Source organism: Stegostoma tigrinum, chromosome 3 (assembly GCF_030684315.1).
Source record: "Stegostoma tigrinum isolate sSteTig4 chromosome 3, sSteTig4.hap1, whole genome shotgun sequence".
Classification (NCBI taxonomy): Eukaryota; Metazoa; Chordata; class Chondrichthyes; order Orectolobiformes; family Stegostomatidae; genus Stegostoma; species Stegostoma tigrinum.
In genome coordinates, this window is record NC_081356.1 from 84461747 (window position 1) to 84480052 (window position 18306).

Consider the following 18306-nt stretch of genomic DNA (forward strand, 5'->3'; position numbering starts at 1 on the left):
ATTCAGTTCTTGGTGTTTCTACCCATCTGTCCTTCAATCTCACCGGCTGATGGGATGGGGGCTTCTTTCTACTATCTGCAGCCACTTGTCTAAAGAAATTTAGCTAAATTCCTTGACGTTAGTTTATTAGTTGCACGTATAATTTCGGTAAGCCTATTTGTACAATATGTAATGGCAATTACTCAAAAAGCTTAGATTATGGTGAGATCAGACTTTTATTCTTACACTTTACTAAATAAGAAGTTTTCTCCTTCCCACTAAGATTTCCATGAGACAATTCATTATCTTGTCTGGTAGCCATAAGCATGAAGGCTACGATTCTGGCTGCGAAAATTGCTGCCTCAATTAACACGTCTCTTCACCCATGGGCAACTCCAACAATACTCCATTTAGGCCCTTGGCCTGGGTGCCAAGCTGGCCTAAATCCTGCAGTTCTGATCTAGGCCACAATGCCTGTTTTCGAAAACTTTGCTGCCTAATTTTCCACTTTGTTTCAACTGCTGATTGTCACGTGAACTAACCTTTAATGATTAATGCTTAATAGTATGCTTTAAAGTTATTATTTTTGAAGTGTGTACATGATGTTCAATAATAGCAAGCTGATTATATATACTACAGAGTTTAAAATCGGCTCATGCTCAATTGGCAACAAGTTACACATGGATTTAAAAGTTCTCCAGCTCTTTCTTCATTTTTACCCATGTTCTGCATATTTCTTCAGTATTTTTCATCCTCTTTGTCTCCAATTGTAATTTTTACCTCCTCCTCACCAATACCAAAAGTCAGTTTCTGTATAGATTATGTGTCAGTGCCATAACATTTAAACTGTGTTTTTGTACTCTTCCAGGCCAGTGCTCTGAGATAACCTTCTTCATTATCCACTGCAGCACCAATTTTGGTGTCATCAGCAAACTCAGTAGCCTTGCCTCCTATATTCACATCTAAATCATTTATACTGGTAATCATTTTTACCTTGCTCCTTTTACCAATTTCCACAGCCATTTATTTTCTTTATCCAACTGTAAGCACAACGGACACAAATGGACAGTATGGACAGGTTAATTCAGCTGTTCCTTTCATAAGCTCTTTCAAAAGTCGATCAAGGACATGTTTATAATTTCCTGCCCATTTTTCTACAATTTCCAATTAAGCTCCCAGTGCCGATGATCCTAATTTTTCCATTAAACTATCAACAAGTTGCATTTTTGAATGTATCAGTGACATGATAACTGCAATTAAAGACTGCTGCTTCTAACAGCTTCCCAAACATAAAGCCAATTAAACAGTTACTATTGTGATATGTTAGCTAGGTAGATAAAGAAATTATACAACTGTGACCAATAGGAATGGTTCACTGATACAAGAGGTTAAACAGGCTGTTGGCATGGAATGTTTCGGTCTTGTTAAAGTGGCAGGGCAGCATCCTGCTCTCCAGCCAAGGTATTAAGGAATTTGTCCCTTGCTCTTCCTCCTCTCCTTTTTACTTCTTGAACATTTTACTTAGACACTGCTTCTGACTCATTAACTAGCTTTGGGGTAGTGTTTTGGGAGACTGCACTCTCCCCATCCACTGTGGGGCTCTTTACCATCCCCGGGGTGAACTAGGGTCACTGTCCTGCTGTAGGCTTTTTCCTGTATCCAGTGGTTTTACTCAATTTTACTGTCCCTGTTCAACTGTGGGCCTCTTTACTGTCTCTGGGATGAACTAGGGCCCAATCATTGTCTGCCTCACACGGCACAACTTTCTTAGTGATCTTAGTACCACAACTTACAGCTGGGACCAACTGTAGGGTTTGTAAAGACTGGTAATATTAAATGTACTCACCCAATTAGGACCCACATAGTCGGTCGTGAACCGGTGTGGTACCCTGCTCGCAACGACAATTGCTGGAGAGAGATTGAAAAGAGGAGTCTGCGCCCCGTGTTCAGCTGCACGTATTGAACTTTATTCGGAGTTCCTTACCAACGCAGCCTGGGAGAAGTCACTGACGGCAGACTGCAAATCACTCAACCCCCTCCCAATAAAGTACAGGATATTTATACATTCCACATTACACTGATTACGTGCAAAATTGACATCAGCGCTTATCACCTTCACTCCCCAGACATTTGCCAGCAGCATCATTCTGAGTGAGTGCTGTTTGTTATCTTGTGAAGCTGCATTTGTTTATTTTCCCGACATCATAATTACTACATAATATTTTGCAATTGCCCCTTGCAATGCTAACTTTTCTGGTTTTTGGTAATCTATTTATGCGCTTCATAGTACCTCATTCAGCTTTAGGTTTTTCTACCATTTGTCCTTCAATCCCCCATGCTGATGGGATGGAAACTTCTCTCTATTGCCTACAGCCATTTGTCTAAAGGAATTCAGCTCAGCTCCTCAAGTTTAGTTTGTTAGTTCTTATAATTTCATATTCCTGTATGCATATAATGTAATGGCAATTACTTAAAAAGCCTTTGATTATAGTGAGATCAAACTTTATTTTTGACACAATACTAAATAATTTTTATTTCTTTCCTACTGAAATTTCAATTAAGCACTTCATTATCTTACCTGGTTGCGATGTGTATGAAGGGCATAATTCTGACTGTGTAAACAACTGCCTGAACTACCATTTCTCTTCAGCCATGGGCACCTCTAACAGCCAAAATAACAAGTGGCAAAAAAAATTGTTTGCAAAGTATAGGACAAGTGTAATTGCAGTTAAAGAAATTACAGATGTTTCACATCAGACAGAAGAAGATTTCTTCAATGGTTAACCATTTATATATACTATACATTTAAATATGCAAAAATACTATTATCTGTCTGACAAATCATTCATTGGTAGTGAAGAGCAGTGATATATAAAAGCAAGTATGAGGTCTTTGTATTTCTTCCATGAAGCTTTAGCCATTTGTTTCCCTTTCTCCATTTGCTTGATTGGCACCAATCCACCATCTTGAATATCCAATCCTTTAACCACCAATTTATAGTGGAGTCAGCGTGTACCATCCACAATATACACTACTGCCAAGCTCTTTCACTGCACCTTCCAAACTAGCAACCTCTATCACCATGAAGGACAAGAACAGCAGATGCATGGGAACATTAGTATACAAAAAATAGCAGCAGGAGTAGGTTGTTTAGACCCTCAAGCCTGCCCCACCATTCTACAAAGTCATGACTGATCTGCCCCAGGCTTCATCTTCCCTTTTGAGTCAACTCCTAATAGCTCTGAACTCTTTAATATTTCAAAAGGCTATCTACCTTCAACATTTATCCTCTTAAACCCCTGAGAACTTTGTATATTTGAACAAGATCACCACTCATTCTCCAATGAACAGAATCAAAATTGAATCTATTCTCAATGAATCAACCCTTTCACTCCAGGAATCAGCCAAATGAATGTCTTTCGAACTGCCTCCAGTGCCAAAATATCTTTTCTTAAATAAAGGGACCAGAACTGCACACAATACACCAGATGTGGCTTCACCAACACTGTACACTTGTAACAAGACTTCTATTTTTAAAGTCTATTTGTCTTCTAAATTACTTGCTGCATCAACATACAGTATTCTTGGTTTCATTAATGAGGGCATAGAGTACAAGAACAAAGAGGCAGTATGAACCTGCACAAGTCACTTGTTTGACCTCAATTGGCATATTGTGTACAGTTGTGGGTGGCACATTATAAGGAAGATGCAAATATATCGAAGAGAATGCCGAAGCAATTTACAAGAATGATTCCAGCAATGAGAAACTTCAATTATGAAGATAGATTGAAGAAGTTGAGACTCTTCTCTTTGCAAAGAAGAAGGCTGAGAGGAGATTTGATAGAGGTTTTCAAAACCATGTTCAAGACAGGCATTGGCCTAACCAGTGATGCCCAAACTCCCTTGAACAAATAATAAAGAAGGGATAATGAGGGGACCTGGTAGCAAAAACAACATATTTACATCTAAAATTTTGGCATTGCTCATTTGCAAATTGTAGTCCACTGTCTGACACTACAATGCCTGGAATCTTAAGTAAGGAGTAAATTCTTTTAATAAATTAGATAACTATATTTGCGGCGATACTAGGCAAATGTTTAAATTCCATCCATTGTGAATATCAGTCAATAACTATAAGAAAGAATTTCATTTATGGAAAAGAAATCCATGCCCTGATGCTTGCATCGTTTGATAGAAAAGAAGACGTGCGATTATTTTTATTCTTGGCTATTTACAGCACACTTAATGCAGTTAACAATAATTTCTATACAGTGAGTTATCCAAAAATTTGAAGTCTTGAAAGAAAGCAAAGTCAAAGTGCTGTCCTTGAAATTAATCTCTTTTTGAAGATTATTAAGTCATCAATAACCGTGAGGTGGTTGTGCTGTTTAAAGAACTGACATAATATTAGATGTTTAGGTACATAGTTTGGCCATTCATCCAGACAATATTTTTAATCTCAAATACATTCTTTATCGCTTTTCTGGTATGTGTTAACTCCTGCAACTTTCTTTGAACAGTTATTAAGTTCCGAGTGATTGAGAATATGCAGGCTTCAATCCACTTGAGTAACTGTTCATTTCCAGTTGATGGTATCCTTGAGAGTGCATTTGCTATGGTTTGATACTTGCCTTGTACGTATTCGGTAATTGAACCATACTTCATAATCTGAACTGTTGAATTCTGAGTGTCACGTTGGCAATTTCTTTCATGTTCACTGCAGTGACCAGTGGTTTATGGTCAGTTTCAATTTTGAACTATAATCTGATAACATAATAAAAATCTTTTCACACGCTCATTTGACTGTTAAAACTTCTTTATCTATCATTATGTAATGCTGTTCTGTCTCTGTTAATAATCTAGATGCATAATAAAATTGATCTATACTTGCCATCTTCCTGTAGTTGAAACAATGCTGCCTCCTGCAGACAATACATTTGCCAACACTTTAATCAGTAATTCACAGAGTGCTAAGATTTCTGAAAATTCTAAAACTTGTTTAATCTTTTCAAAATTTTTTTCTGGTTCGTATTCTGGCACCTTCTTTCATCTTGATGCCTTTAGGGTCCAGAAATCATTTACTTCTTTCTTAAATATCTGCACTGATTTGGCTTCCACTCTGTTACTTGGTAAAGAGTTCCACTGGTTCACCATACTTGCAAGTAGTCTGTCCAGCTCTATCAGAATTGTATACATTTCAATGCGATCCTCACTCATTTTTCTAAACTTCAGTGAATACAGGCCCAGAGCCAGTCTCTCCTCATTTGACAAACTTGCCATTCTTAGAATCAAGCTGAGGACCCTTCATTATATTTCCTCCATGAGAAGTACATCTTCGGTAAGGAGACTAAAACTGCACATAGTACTTCAGATGCAATGACATTAAAAACATCAAGACATCCTTGTAGAAGCCTTCTTACAATTAGACCAACTTACCAGCTGCCTTCCAAACTGCTCACTGTGTTGCATGTTTGCCTTCACCACTGTACAAATACACCCACGTCCTTTTGTACATCATCATGTTTTAATTTACCACTATTTCATTAATATTTAACCATTCTATTTTATGTAAGTTCACATTTATCCACATAATACTGCGTCGACCATGCATTTACCAACTCACTCAATTTGTCTGAATCACCCTGAAGGAATTTCATCCATAAGCCCATTGGGTTGTTTTCGTAATCCACTGCTTTGTTTAATTGAGTTAAACCCATGCAGGCTACTAAGGAGATGTTTGAATTTAGAATCATAACCAGACCCAAACATCATCTTGTTGGTATGGTAACTGATGAAATTACTCCTTTTTAATGCATCTTTTCTATTTCAGCTTAACTTTGTTCAGAAATATACAGATAGGGAGTTGTCTTGGTATGAGTAAGCAAATTGGTTAGCAACATCTCACGGGGTAGTGTGACACGTGACCAATAGTTTTATCAACCCTGAGGACCATTTTGGAAATTTGCTTTGAAATTAATGCACTTGTCCAGGATCAGGCATCTCATCAAATCAATCTCAGTTTTAAGTATAGCTTTTTACTTAGTAATGGATGTTCTTGATTCTGATTTCTTGGTCATCATTTCTGAGTAGGCCATAGGACATAGGAGCAGAATTAGGCTGTCTGCTCTGCCATTCGATTATGACTGGTATGTTTCTCAATCCCATTCTCCCGCCTTTTCCTTGGAACCCACGATCCACTTATCAGTCAAGAACATATCTATCTCCGTCTTAAATACATGTAATAACTTGGCCTTCACAACTTCAGCGGCAATGAATTCTACAGATTAACTGTTTGAAAAAAAATCCTCATCATCTCTGTTCTAAAGGACCATGCCTTCACTCTGTGGCTGTGCCCTTGGGTCTCCTCCTTAAACTTACTCAGACATGCCCTGCACTCTGAACTAGTGAATTCCATTGATTCATGACCCTTTGAGAGTGACAATTCCTTCTCATCTCTAAAGTATAGCGCTTAATACTGGATGAATTAGGATTAATAGACTGGATGTGTTATTAACCATATGTTGGTCATGCCACTGTAGACCACAACTGCTGAGTATTTACCCCTCCCCCCAGAGTGCTCTGTAGCTATTCAGTGAAGACCTTGACCCTGGTACTAGAGAGACAGTAATCATTTTGACTTATTCATGCAGCTGCAGTAACATCTGTCTATTTGCCTTACTATCAAAACCACTCTTCACAGTAGGTTTGAGAATGGGATTCATTCAGGGTTTTCTGTACTAGATGCCTCCTCCTCTGATTTTTCATTAGTCAGTCATTCTCTCTCAACTGCATTCTCCCAAGTTGAGGGGTTATTCTATCAATAAAGCTTTCAATCACAAATTTACTATAGTGACACCAGCTCTTAATCACGCTACCAAAGTCAGAGTTCAAGTTGCTGCTCTTTTTCACAGATGGCTATTCAGGTCCTGCAAATCCCTCATTGCTCATGATGCCCACGTGTAAGGTTCGAAAATCCAGCCATTTCTTTATTTATGTACAATCTTTTCTGTTGTTCATAAGTCTTACTAATACTCATAAACCCTATGCTGTTAAGAACCTTTACCACTAGATCATTATAATACTTAACGCACTTTACTCATATTATTAAACTTATTCAGAATTTTAAGGTGAAAGGTAATACCCAGCAGTTACTCACTTGTTATTTCTTATCGTTACTGAATCTTTTCAGTTTCAATCTGCCTGCTGTTTAGATTGGACCTCCACCCTTTATGCATCAAATTTTGTTATTCACTCGAATTCCCAAGTTCATACAGAATGTGTTGTTACACTCAGTGACGAGCTGTTCTCTTTCTACTTAGTGACTTGGTATGCTTAGTAACACCTGTATTTATTCTAGCCGAAATTCAACTGCCATCCATCGATATTGCTGGCTAGAAAAATCTAGTTCAAACTAGCAACCTAATTAACTAATGTGACTGAAAGGAAATTGTAGTTAACAGCTACATATGCTAGATCAGATCTTAGAAAAAGATGAACACTTAAAAGTTTCCTTACTCAGAAAATTCTCAAGTTCACATAGTGTGTCTGGCTGTACTCTGACAAGTTGTTCTCTTCATGCTTCTAACTATAATAACAATTTGCCTTTTTATAGCGCCTTTAACATTATAAAAGGTTATGATGGTTCATAGAAGCTTATCAAATATGGAACCACATAGGGCAGATTTCTAGAAATTTTCAAGGTGTGTCGAACAGCAGTAGAGTACAATAATGAACAGAGGGCCTTGGGAAACAAATTCTAGAGCATATGGCCCAAGCAATTGAAGACACAGTTAATAGTGGTGGTGCAATTGAAATCTCAACAAAATTAGGTATTTTCAAATTATTATTGTGTTTATAACTTTATAATAAAACATACTTTCTGTCACAATCTACAGGCATTGGAACGGGTATGTCAGTTCTGGGCCCTGCATTTGGATATATCTTAGGTGGTCAGTTGCTGGACATTTACATTGATGTCAATAGAATTTCCAAGTAAGTGGATTTTTATTTTCTTGGATTTTTATGTTCTCTGCTTAATTGCTGATAATCAGAAGGTTGACAGGTTCGTGCTTAATAAGATAAATCTGCAGCCAAACCATTTCATGTGATATTGTTACAGGTATTCTTACAGGAGCTCTTTTGAAGTGAATTTTTTTTTGTGATATTTAGCAAAAAAAAATTTCCATTTCACTGTGCACCATAATGAAGCCTCTACTTGTCTCCCACTCTTGAATCCATTGTCTTCCTCTTGTTGTCTTCTATTTTATCATGTCCACCTTTTGCTTTGCCTTGGCTAGAGTTTTCAACTGTTTAGGGATGACAAAGTTAAAAATTTATCCTTCTTTCTTCATGTCTCTCTCACACATGAATTTCTCTTGTTATTATCTCTGCATTTCTTTTTCGGTTCCTTTCATCTGTTGTTTTTGCTTTCTTTTAATCTCCATTTCTGCATCTCTTCCATTTGTTATGTGTCCTCAAACATGTATTCTTTTAATAATAATCTTAATTTATAACCCTTCCTGCTTTCAAAATTGGCTCATGCATATAACCTGACCTCAAGCAAAACTGGGTTGGAGCTTGGTGCTGACACAAGCAGGAGGGAAGCATATTTTTGTTGTATAATTAATATCATTTATTTGTTATACTGATAGCTGATACAGGTTATATAAAATATTATATGTTATGCATTTTTTATGTAAGTAATGTGATTTTATTATTCTGAGTTCTGACGAAAGGTCACCGGACCCAAAACGTTGACTGATTTTTCTTTGCAGATGCTGCCAGACCTGGTGAGCTTATCCAGCAACTTCTGTTTTTGTTCCTGATTTTCATTATTAGTTGATTGAGTCAGTTCAGCAGAATTTATCTTTAATCTTCATGTTTTACATACATTCAATTTGATGTATAAAGTGAATATATGCATGCATTTAAAAATATATTGCTGGTAATTTGTTAATTAGATATTGATTGTGCATTTCTGAAAAAGATCTATTTTGTCAAAGCTTTTTGTCTTTCACTCATCAGCTCAGATAAAATGTACTATCAAGAAGGGTGAGGTGATGCCTGTTGGCCAAAGCAATATGAAGTGTTGGTGCAGCCCTGAAGGATGTATGGGAAATGTGTGGGAATAAAGGGATCTGCGCATGCATGTTATCAATTTTGAAGGTGGCAGGAAATATTTGGAAGATGATTAGCAAAATACATAGGATCTTATGTTTCATAAATAGAAACCGTGAGTACAAAAACAACGAAGATATATAGTGTTTATAAAACTCAAGTACGGCGCCAATTCTTATATCGTTGTTGATTTGTGGAAACCAGACTTAAGAAAGGATACGAGAGTCATTAAGAGTGTGCAGAGAAGATTGACTACAATGGTATGAGAATGGAGAGATTTTGTAACAACATTAGATTGAAAAAACTGGGATTGCTCTTCTCAAAGCAGAGGAGATTGAGTGGAAACTTTTCGAAGGCGTGTAGGATTTCAACAGGTTTGGATAAGGTAGACAAAGAACAATTGTTCTCATTGGCTGATAGCACAAGGACTAGGATTTCAAGGTTTTGGGCAAGAGGTGTAAGGGGATGTGAGGAGGAACTCTCTTATATAATGAGCATAATAACCTTGAATTTGCCAAATGGCGATAGTGATATCAATCCATGATTTCAAATTGGAGTTGGATGAGCATTTGAATGAAATTAACCTGCAAGGCTACAGGGATAGCAGGAGAAGTCGGATTAACTAGATTATTTCAAAGACAGCCAGCATAAAATCAACAGGCTGGATTGGCTCCTCCTATTACAACACTAACTCCAAAGGGATGATTTTACACCAGCAAATCGGATGCAATGTCCTCTGCACTCTTGGGTAAAATTTGGCAGATGATGTTAGGTCAGCAGTTTGATGTCGCGATTCCACTCTCCTACAACACAGATGGTGTGTGGATGCTGGATTTGGGATTGTACCTGTTTTTTATTAAACTAAAGATCACTGGAGCTTGTTAACTACTAACTGACTAATTTTAGGTTTATCACTAAAGTTTTTGTTAAGGAAAATATTGGAAGTGAGTCTCATCAGGTAAGAAGAGGTGGTTAAATCATCACGGTGGTTAAACTGTTGCACATTCAGCCATGGAATCTATTGGTGAAAGTGGCATCTTAATGTCTGTTTTTATTTTTGAATAAATGAAGTGATGCTTTCAGCCTGAGAAGGAAGAGTGGGGTGTCTCTGTATAGAGACATAGTAAAGTTTAATGACTCCTGTATTTCAATTGGAGCTCTTGGCCCCTCATCAGGTCTATGGTTTCTGGAAGAAGCTGTTCCTCCACTGTGAAGAAAAGAAGGAGAAAAGGAAAAGGAGACAGTGGAGAGCAGCTGTCCAGGGATGTTTGTAGCATGTAGCCCAGCAGGTGAGGGTCCGGTTGCTGCACATAAGCCAATAGAACACAGGCCACAACAGCAGGTTGGCAAAAATAGGGAGAAAATGCTATATTTGCCTGAACTCTATCTGGATAAGGGTGGCCTACCTTCAGCTGTCAGAACATTAGAACCTTCCCAGACTAGGTTTCTCCAGGAAGTCAGTGACATCCCTCTGTGAAATACTTGTTGGGGAGATTAATTTAAATTGCATTTGTGGCCTTTCTCTATTGCTGCTGCTGTCAAAATAACAATTCCCTTGAATTTTGATGCACCACATTGATTACAAGAAAAGAGAGCCCTTTGCAGAATTCTCAAAATACGGCAGATGATTGCATCAAGGTGGTGACAATTCCATTAATCATAGACACAGATCAGTGATCCTTATGTTCTTTAGCCTGGGATGATGTTGGCAGATGTCCTCTGATTGTGAGGTCCTTGCCAAAGTGGGGTGTCTCATCTGCTACAGTACACTGAGGCATTTGTGTTATTTACAGGAAAGTGGAGGAGATGTCCATTTCAGGATTGCCCCAAGAGTGCTCCATGATTGAGATAGCTGCTGCTCATTCAGGATCCTAAGGTTCATTTCACACTCACTCTGTAAGGATTTGAGTGTGAACTCTTTTGAGGTTCCCTCCTTCTCCTCAGAACTTAAAGTTGGTCCCTTAGGCTGGAGCCTGCAGTTCTGAGGTTTCTATTTTTTTAAATTCATTTATGGGATGTGGGCTCACTAGACAGGCATCCCAATTGCACTGGAGAAGGTGGTGATGAGTTATCTTCATGAGCTGTTGCAGTCCATGTGGCCTAGGGACATCACAGTGCTGTTAGAAAGTGAGTTCAAATATTTTGACCTAGTGATATGAAGGATAATTCATATATTTCCTCGTCAGGTTAGTGTTTGGTTTGGAAAGGAGGGCGCAGGTGATGTTCCAATGTATCCAATGCCTTTGTCCTTCTGGGTGGGAAAGGCACTGTCAGAGGACATTGGTGTGGAACTTGAGTTTATCTTATGGTGGTACGTACTGTGCCACTGTGTTCGTTGTTGAAGGCAGTGAATTTTGAAGACGGTGATGTGGTGCCAGTCAAGTGGCCTGCTTTGCCCTGGATGGTGTCAATCATTTTCAGTGTTGTTGGGGCTGTGCTCATCATGGCACGTGAGATTCCTAACCTGTGCCTTGTAGATAGTTGGTAGCCATTTGGATACAGGCGGTGAGCAATTTATTACCTTGATGGGCATTTGGAGACAAGCGGTAAGTTATTTATTGCCTGGATAGGCATTTGGAGACAGGTGGTGAGTTATTTATTACAAAATCCTTGGTCTCTGACCTGTTCTTGTACCCACAGTATTAATACAGATGGTTCAATTCAATTTCTGATCAATGGTACATGCCAACATGTTACATTTAATGTTAGAACTGCTAAATTGGGAATTTACTGATGGTAATGCTGTCGAATATCATGGGAAGATATTTAGGTTTTTGCTTGTTGGGGGATGGTCATTATCTGTTATTTGCCACTCATCAACGTAAGTCTGGATGTTGTCCAGGACTTGTTGCATAAAGATTCAAATAGTTTCAATATCTGAGGAGTCACGAATGGTGCGTAAACATGATATAATCATCAGCAAGCATCCCACTTCTGACCTTTTGATGAAAATGAGGTTATTGAAGCAGCTGAAGAATGAAGAAGTCTAGGACATTAGCCTGAGGAACTCTTGCAGCGATTTCCTGAGGCAGATGATTGGCCTCCAATAGCCGCAGCCATATTGCTTTGTTCCAAGCGTGACTCCAACCAGGGAGAGTTTTCTCCCTGATTCTTGTTAACTCTAAACAAAATAAAAATTGTAGATGGTTGAAATCAGAAACAAAAACAGAAATTGCAGAAATAATTTGCAGGTCTAGCATCTGTGGAGAGAAAGCAGAGTTAATGTTTCAAGTCCAGTATCTCTTCAGAACTTATGGTAACTAGGATAAAGTTGGCCAATATGCTGAAGATAGCAGGCAACCCAGATCTGGTTGTCTGCCACTTCAACACACCATTGGGTTCCCTGGCCAACATCTCTCTCTCAGGCTTGCTGCACTTCTCCAACAAATACAGACTCATTACAGAGCTCAATCATTTTGGGACCTGAATGCCTTCTCCCATGTCCTCACGCCAACACTGATGAATCACATCTTGACATCGCCATGGCTGTTGCCACAACCAACCCATTGTCAGCTACTAATAGTCCCCATTAGCAGCTATTGACTCTCCTAGGCTGACCATTACCCATTCTTTTGACTGACCAACCACTGTTCTCTTTCTCTGGCCTCCATCCTTACCTATTGTTTACTCCAATCCCTCCCACCACCCATCCTACCTTCAGCATATATATCTTTTCCTAGCTATAATCCTTCTTTATTTTCAACTAGAAAGTTAATTTTTATTTTTATCATCTACATATTTCTTAATCATACCCTTGCAGTCAAATTAAAATCATTACAAATGCCACAAAAACCAAGAGACAAAACTCTCCAGAAGCCTATAGATTGATTGATTTATTGATTGATTGATTTACTGTCGCATGTATTTTATTACAAACACAGTGAAAAGTGTTGTATAGTGTTGCCACTCTTCAGTGCCGTCATAAAACACAGAAAATAAACCAGAACACAAATATAAAGGAAATAAGAGCAGTAAAGTTCAACTTTACATTTTCTTCTTGTTAAACAGCATTCCAATCACAAAAGCATCCATCAGTTATCTGAACCATGTACATTCTTTCTCAAATAAGGCCAGAACTGTACATGGTTTTGGAGGTTGCTGTCGAAGGCTCCTTGGTAAGTTGCTTGGATTGTACCCAGGGTCCCCTATTGTAGACTCCTATTAATGAAATGCAACTTGTCAAATCGCGTTGAGTTGCAAATGGATGAACAAGTTATAATGAGGCTCTGCTGTCAACGTCTTCAGGATATCTACATCTATTGAGTGACACAACTGCAATTTGCTGCATTCTCCCTGCCTGCTGCTTCTTGCCAGTATCTTTTGTTTTCATTTCAATAACATATTGCTAAAGTAATTAAGTATTATAATGAAGGAAAGATTTAGTACCATGTTGTAATCTGATATGATGAGAAGGCCTTGATTGAATATTGCCACCAAACCTTTTTGCGTTCATCTAAGAGCTCCCTATAGACTGTGGTAAAGGATGAATCACAAATAGGTCTCAGCAGAAGAGGCTCATGTCCTTCACAATAGGATGCAGTTTACTCCATCTCAAAATATTGTCACGTTGACATATTAACTATTATGAACAGGAAGCAGGCAAGACATGTGAGTCTCCATGAGGAGATTTCAACTGCAGTCTACATGACCTGCCTAAGAGTATCCAAACTGTGCTGAATCCAAACTGGCTGATGCTGTACACAGTGCCTGTGTGATACATCAAACCAGATGGAGATTATTCAGATTAACCCTTTCATATTCATTCCTTTATACAACATGCCACACCTTTAAAATAGCCTTATGAGGATTCTGTGTTGAAAAAATTAAAATCCTGGCATTACATTTTAAATGAAAATTGCATACAGGTAGCTGGGAAAGATAGCCGGGCACATGTGGAGCAATGGTAGCTTACCTGCCTCTGAGTCAGGAGGCCTGACTTCAAATCCTACTTCCTGCAGAGGTGGATAATAACATCTCTGAACAGATTGATCAGGAAAATGTCTATAATTGATTGAGTGAACAAATGAGATAGCCAACAGAAGGAAAAAAGAACTCCCATTACACAGAACAAATGACATGCTGCATGCTGTCAGAGGGTCACCAGAGTGCTGGAAAATAGCAAGATTGAGAGCAATGATGCAATCACGTGGGGCAGCACGGTGGCTCAGTGGTAAGCACTGCTGCCTCACACCGCCAGGGACCCGGGTTCGATTCCAGCCTCAGGCGTCTGTCTGTGTGGAGTTTGCACATTCTCCCCGTGTCTGCGTGGGTTTCCTCCGGGTGCTCCGGTTTCCTCCCATAGTCCAAAGATGTGCAGGCTAAGTGGATTGGCCAAGCTAAATTGCCCATAGTGTTCAGGGGTGTGCGGGTTGTAGGGGGATGGGTCTGGTTAGGTTGCTCCAAGGGGTGGTGTGGACTTGTTGGGCCAAAGGGCCTGCTTCCACACTGTAGGGAATCTAATCTAATCTAATTATTCTCCCTGTGCCTGCGTGGGTTTCCTCTGGGTGCTCCGGTTTCCTCCCACAGCCCAAAGATGTACAGGCTCAGTGGATTGGCTGTGTTAAAATGCCCATAGTGTTCAGGTATGTGTAGATTAGGTGGGTTACAGGGGGATAGGTCTGGGTGGGATGCTTCAAGGGTCATTGTGGACTTGTTGGGCCGATGGGCCTGTTTCCACACTGTAGGGAATCTGAAAAAAAGTTAGGAGAAAATCAAAAGAAAAATAAAGCGTCACTGAATGAAATGAATGGACTGCATGTATTGCCAGTCTTAACTATTATGGTCCTGAAATAGCCATTGTTTGCCCAAAGGAAGGGGTCTACTGACTCTTACTTTGGAATCTCCAACATATGAAAGAACTATTATTTTTCTTCTCTTTTTCTGATCATATCTTCAAACACCACTCCTCTCTGAATCTGTAAAAATCACTCTCCACGAGCACAGTAGTAATCATTTCAATCAAAATTTGGATGTCCTTTTGATGATGCTACCCATTACAGTTTTTGAGAAGATTTGTAGCTTGGATTGTTTTTGCGGTTGCTCACTTGCTCACCAAGCTGATAAGCTTGTTTGCAAATATTTCACCATGCCGGGTAACATCATCAGTGCGCCTCCAGTGATGTGTCGGTGTTTTGTTCCTCGTGTTATTTAGGTGTCTTGGTTTGTTGGGGTGGGTGGTATCACTTCTAGATTTGTTTCTTAGTGGTTGGTATATGGGGTTCAACCCTACATGTTTGTCAATGGAGTTCTGGTTTGAGTGCCAGGCCTCCAGGAATTCTCATGCGTGTCTTTGCTTGGCTTGTCCTAGGATCGCTACGATAACAAAGTGTGAAGCTGGATGAACACAGCAGGCCAAGCAGCATCTCAGGAGCACAAAAGCTGATGTGTAGGCCCGAAACGTCAGCTTTTGTGCTCCTGAGATGCTGCTTGGCCTGCTGTGTTCATCCAGCTCCACACTTTGTTATCTTGGATTCTCCAGCATCTGCAGTTCCCATTATCTAAGATGGCTATGTTGTCCCAGTAGAATTGGTGTCTGTCTTTGTCCACGTGTATTGACACTAAGCCAAGGCCCCGTGTCCACAGCACTAAGTAAAACCTGGCAACCTTGTTGGCCACTTTTTGTTGTCACTTATTGTTGCCTCTTATTCAGGGCCCTGATTGCCCAATAGATGTTATCGGCCTTCCTGCATCTTCACTCAACTTTTCCTGTGATGAACTTGCCCTTTTCAATGGGCCCTGCAGGCCAGGGCCAGGCAAGATCCTGAACATGCCTTTAAGTCAGAGTTGATGGTTTTTCTTTTCAGAGACCCAGAGTGACTGCTATTCCCAATTACTCAGACTGGAGATGCAACACTGATTTGATTGGGGTGGAGTCTGAGAGGCTATACATCAGTCAGGTAGCAGGGACTGTGTCACCATGAAGGATTCAGGAATGAAATCCCTCAGCAGAACAAAAGAAAGAACCAACAGAATTGTTCAAAATTGATGAGAATTGAGCATTACGTTATATAATTCTTGTTTTATATGCTTCTATAATGTAAAATTGGGACATTATCAAAACATTCTGATGATAAAAGATTGAATTTAATTTTTAGAGTTCCTTTGATGCCAGATGACCCTCGATGGCTTGGTGCTTGGTGGATTGGGTTTCTTCTCTGCTGGATATTGGCATGGTGCCTAGTTCTACCTCTGACTTGTTTCCCAAAGCACTTACCAGGTAAATCTCATAATTAATTGATTTCAAGCACAAAAAATACCTGTTCATTGCAAGACAAAACTGTCTGAAACCAATCGTGAAGTGCTGCCCACCTATTCATTATTATGAAGTGTGCTTTAGATCGGGCATTGAAAAATATGGTAGAAAATGATGGGAAGAGTGAACAAACGGACTTGGATAACTGAATTTAAAGCCATATTATTCATTTATATTTCTGTTTGTGTAGATTCAGTTTATACAATTCAATGATGAAGGTTACCTCAGAGTACAATGGGACCTTGATCAGATGGTCCAATGAGCCAAGGAGTGGCAGATAGAGTTTAGATAACTATGAGGTGCTGCACTTCGGTAAGGCAAATTGGGGCAGGACCTATACACTTAATGGTAAGATCCTGGGAAATATTGCTGAATTAAGAGACCTTGGAGTGCAGGTTCATAGTTCCTTGAAAGTGGAGTCACAGGTAGTCAGGGTAGTAAAGAAGGCATGTTGTATGCTTGCCTTTATTGGTCATTACATTGAGTTATAGGAGTTGGGAGGTCATGCTATGGCTGTACAGGGCATTGGTTAGGCCACTTTTGGAATACTGTGTTCAATTCTAGGTTCCCTGCTATAGGAAAGATGTTGTCAAACTTAAAAGTGTTCAGAAATGATTTAGAATGACTTTGCCAGGGTTGGAGGGTTTGAGAAATAGGGAAAGGCTGAATAGGCAGGGGCTATTTTCCTTGGAGCATTGGAAGCTGAGGGGTGATGTTATAGAGGTTCATAAAACCATGGGCGGTATGGATAGGGCGAATGGTCAAGGTCTTTTTCTGAGGGCGATGGGGATCAAACCTAGAGGGCATAGTTTTAAGATGAGAGGGGAAAGATTTAAAAGGGATCTGGGGGTAACTTTCTCATGCAGAAGTGATGCGTGTATAGAATGAGCTGCTGGTGGGATTGGTGGAGGCTGGTATAATTACAACATTTTAAAAGGCATCTGGATGGGTATATGAATATGAAGGAGTTAGAAGGATATGGGCCAAATGCTGGCAAGTGGGACTAGATTACTGTAAAATATCTGGTCAGCATGGACAAGTTGGACCAAAGGGACTATGTACTTTGTCCAATAGGAAAATGACCTGTAATGATCCAATTGACTTCAAATTTTCCTGGGCTCCTTGATGTAAGTGATTATATTTTGGTGATGTGATCTGCATGGTTAAATTGTTGAAGCACATTCCAACTGTGATGTGTGGTGTTAGACGATCAGTTAAACAATTTGAATGAGAGAAGTAGGTTATAATTGACAAGGATTTTCAATAGATTAGTGATGGAGATGTAATGAAGTTATTAGTGGGTGAGACTATTACTACACCTGGTAGAAAGATATTTAATGATGAACTCTGACTTTGCTAACTCATGTGGATTATTCAGCCTCCTTCTACATTGCATTCAGGTTTTCCCGGCTGGCATTGACTTCTAATGATATCTCTTTAACATGTATCAGCAATTCCTCCTACGATCTGATGGTACAAGATGTCTTTCCTTTGCTTTAGTCTCCCACAAGACCTCTAGTGCAACATGAAGAAACTTGGTGCTAACTCTTTATCATGGTCAGGCTTTGTTGAATCTTCCACAGCACACTTGAAAAAACAGCCGCAAATTAACTCCTCTTTAAGGGTAGCAGAGTGACTTTAAACAACACTAGGCAATCATGCTAATAGGACTGTTGCTGACGCATGCAATCAATGAACAGTGCGCAAGGTATCAGTTGCTTGCAGCAATCAACTTCCTACACTGCAAACATCAAGCGCAGATTAATTGCACATGTTGGTCACTGTGCCTATTATCCCATTTAGCCCTCACTATCCTAAGTATGTGTTCAGCTTTCATTTTCTAAACTTGACCTTATCCTCTGCTGATTAGATAATTATTTCATCTAATATCTGCAATTGCTTATTACAATCACCCCAAAATATTTTTGTAACTGTGCTGTTGGGTAAATACAAGGCTC

General features: G+C 39.4%; 1 protein-coding gene across 2 annotated transcripts in view; it reads left to right on the forward strand.

Annotated features, from left to right (window-relative positions):
• The window catches only part of LOC125451337 (solute carrier organic anion transporter family member 4C1-like), a 124853-nt gene that overhangs the window by 45610 nt on the left and 60937 nt on the right, over positions 1–18306 (forward strand). For both annotated transcript variants that reach the window (XM_048528357.2, XM_059644723.1), the window contains 2 exons: positions 7875–7971; positions 16191–16312. In XM_048528357.2, the coding sequence (XP_048384314.2) occupies positions 7875–7971; positions 16191–16312 (219 nt within the window). The remainder of the gene's footprint in view (positions 1–7874; positions 7972–16190; positions 16313–18306) is intronic.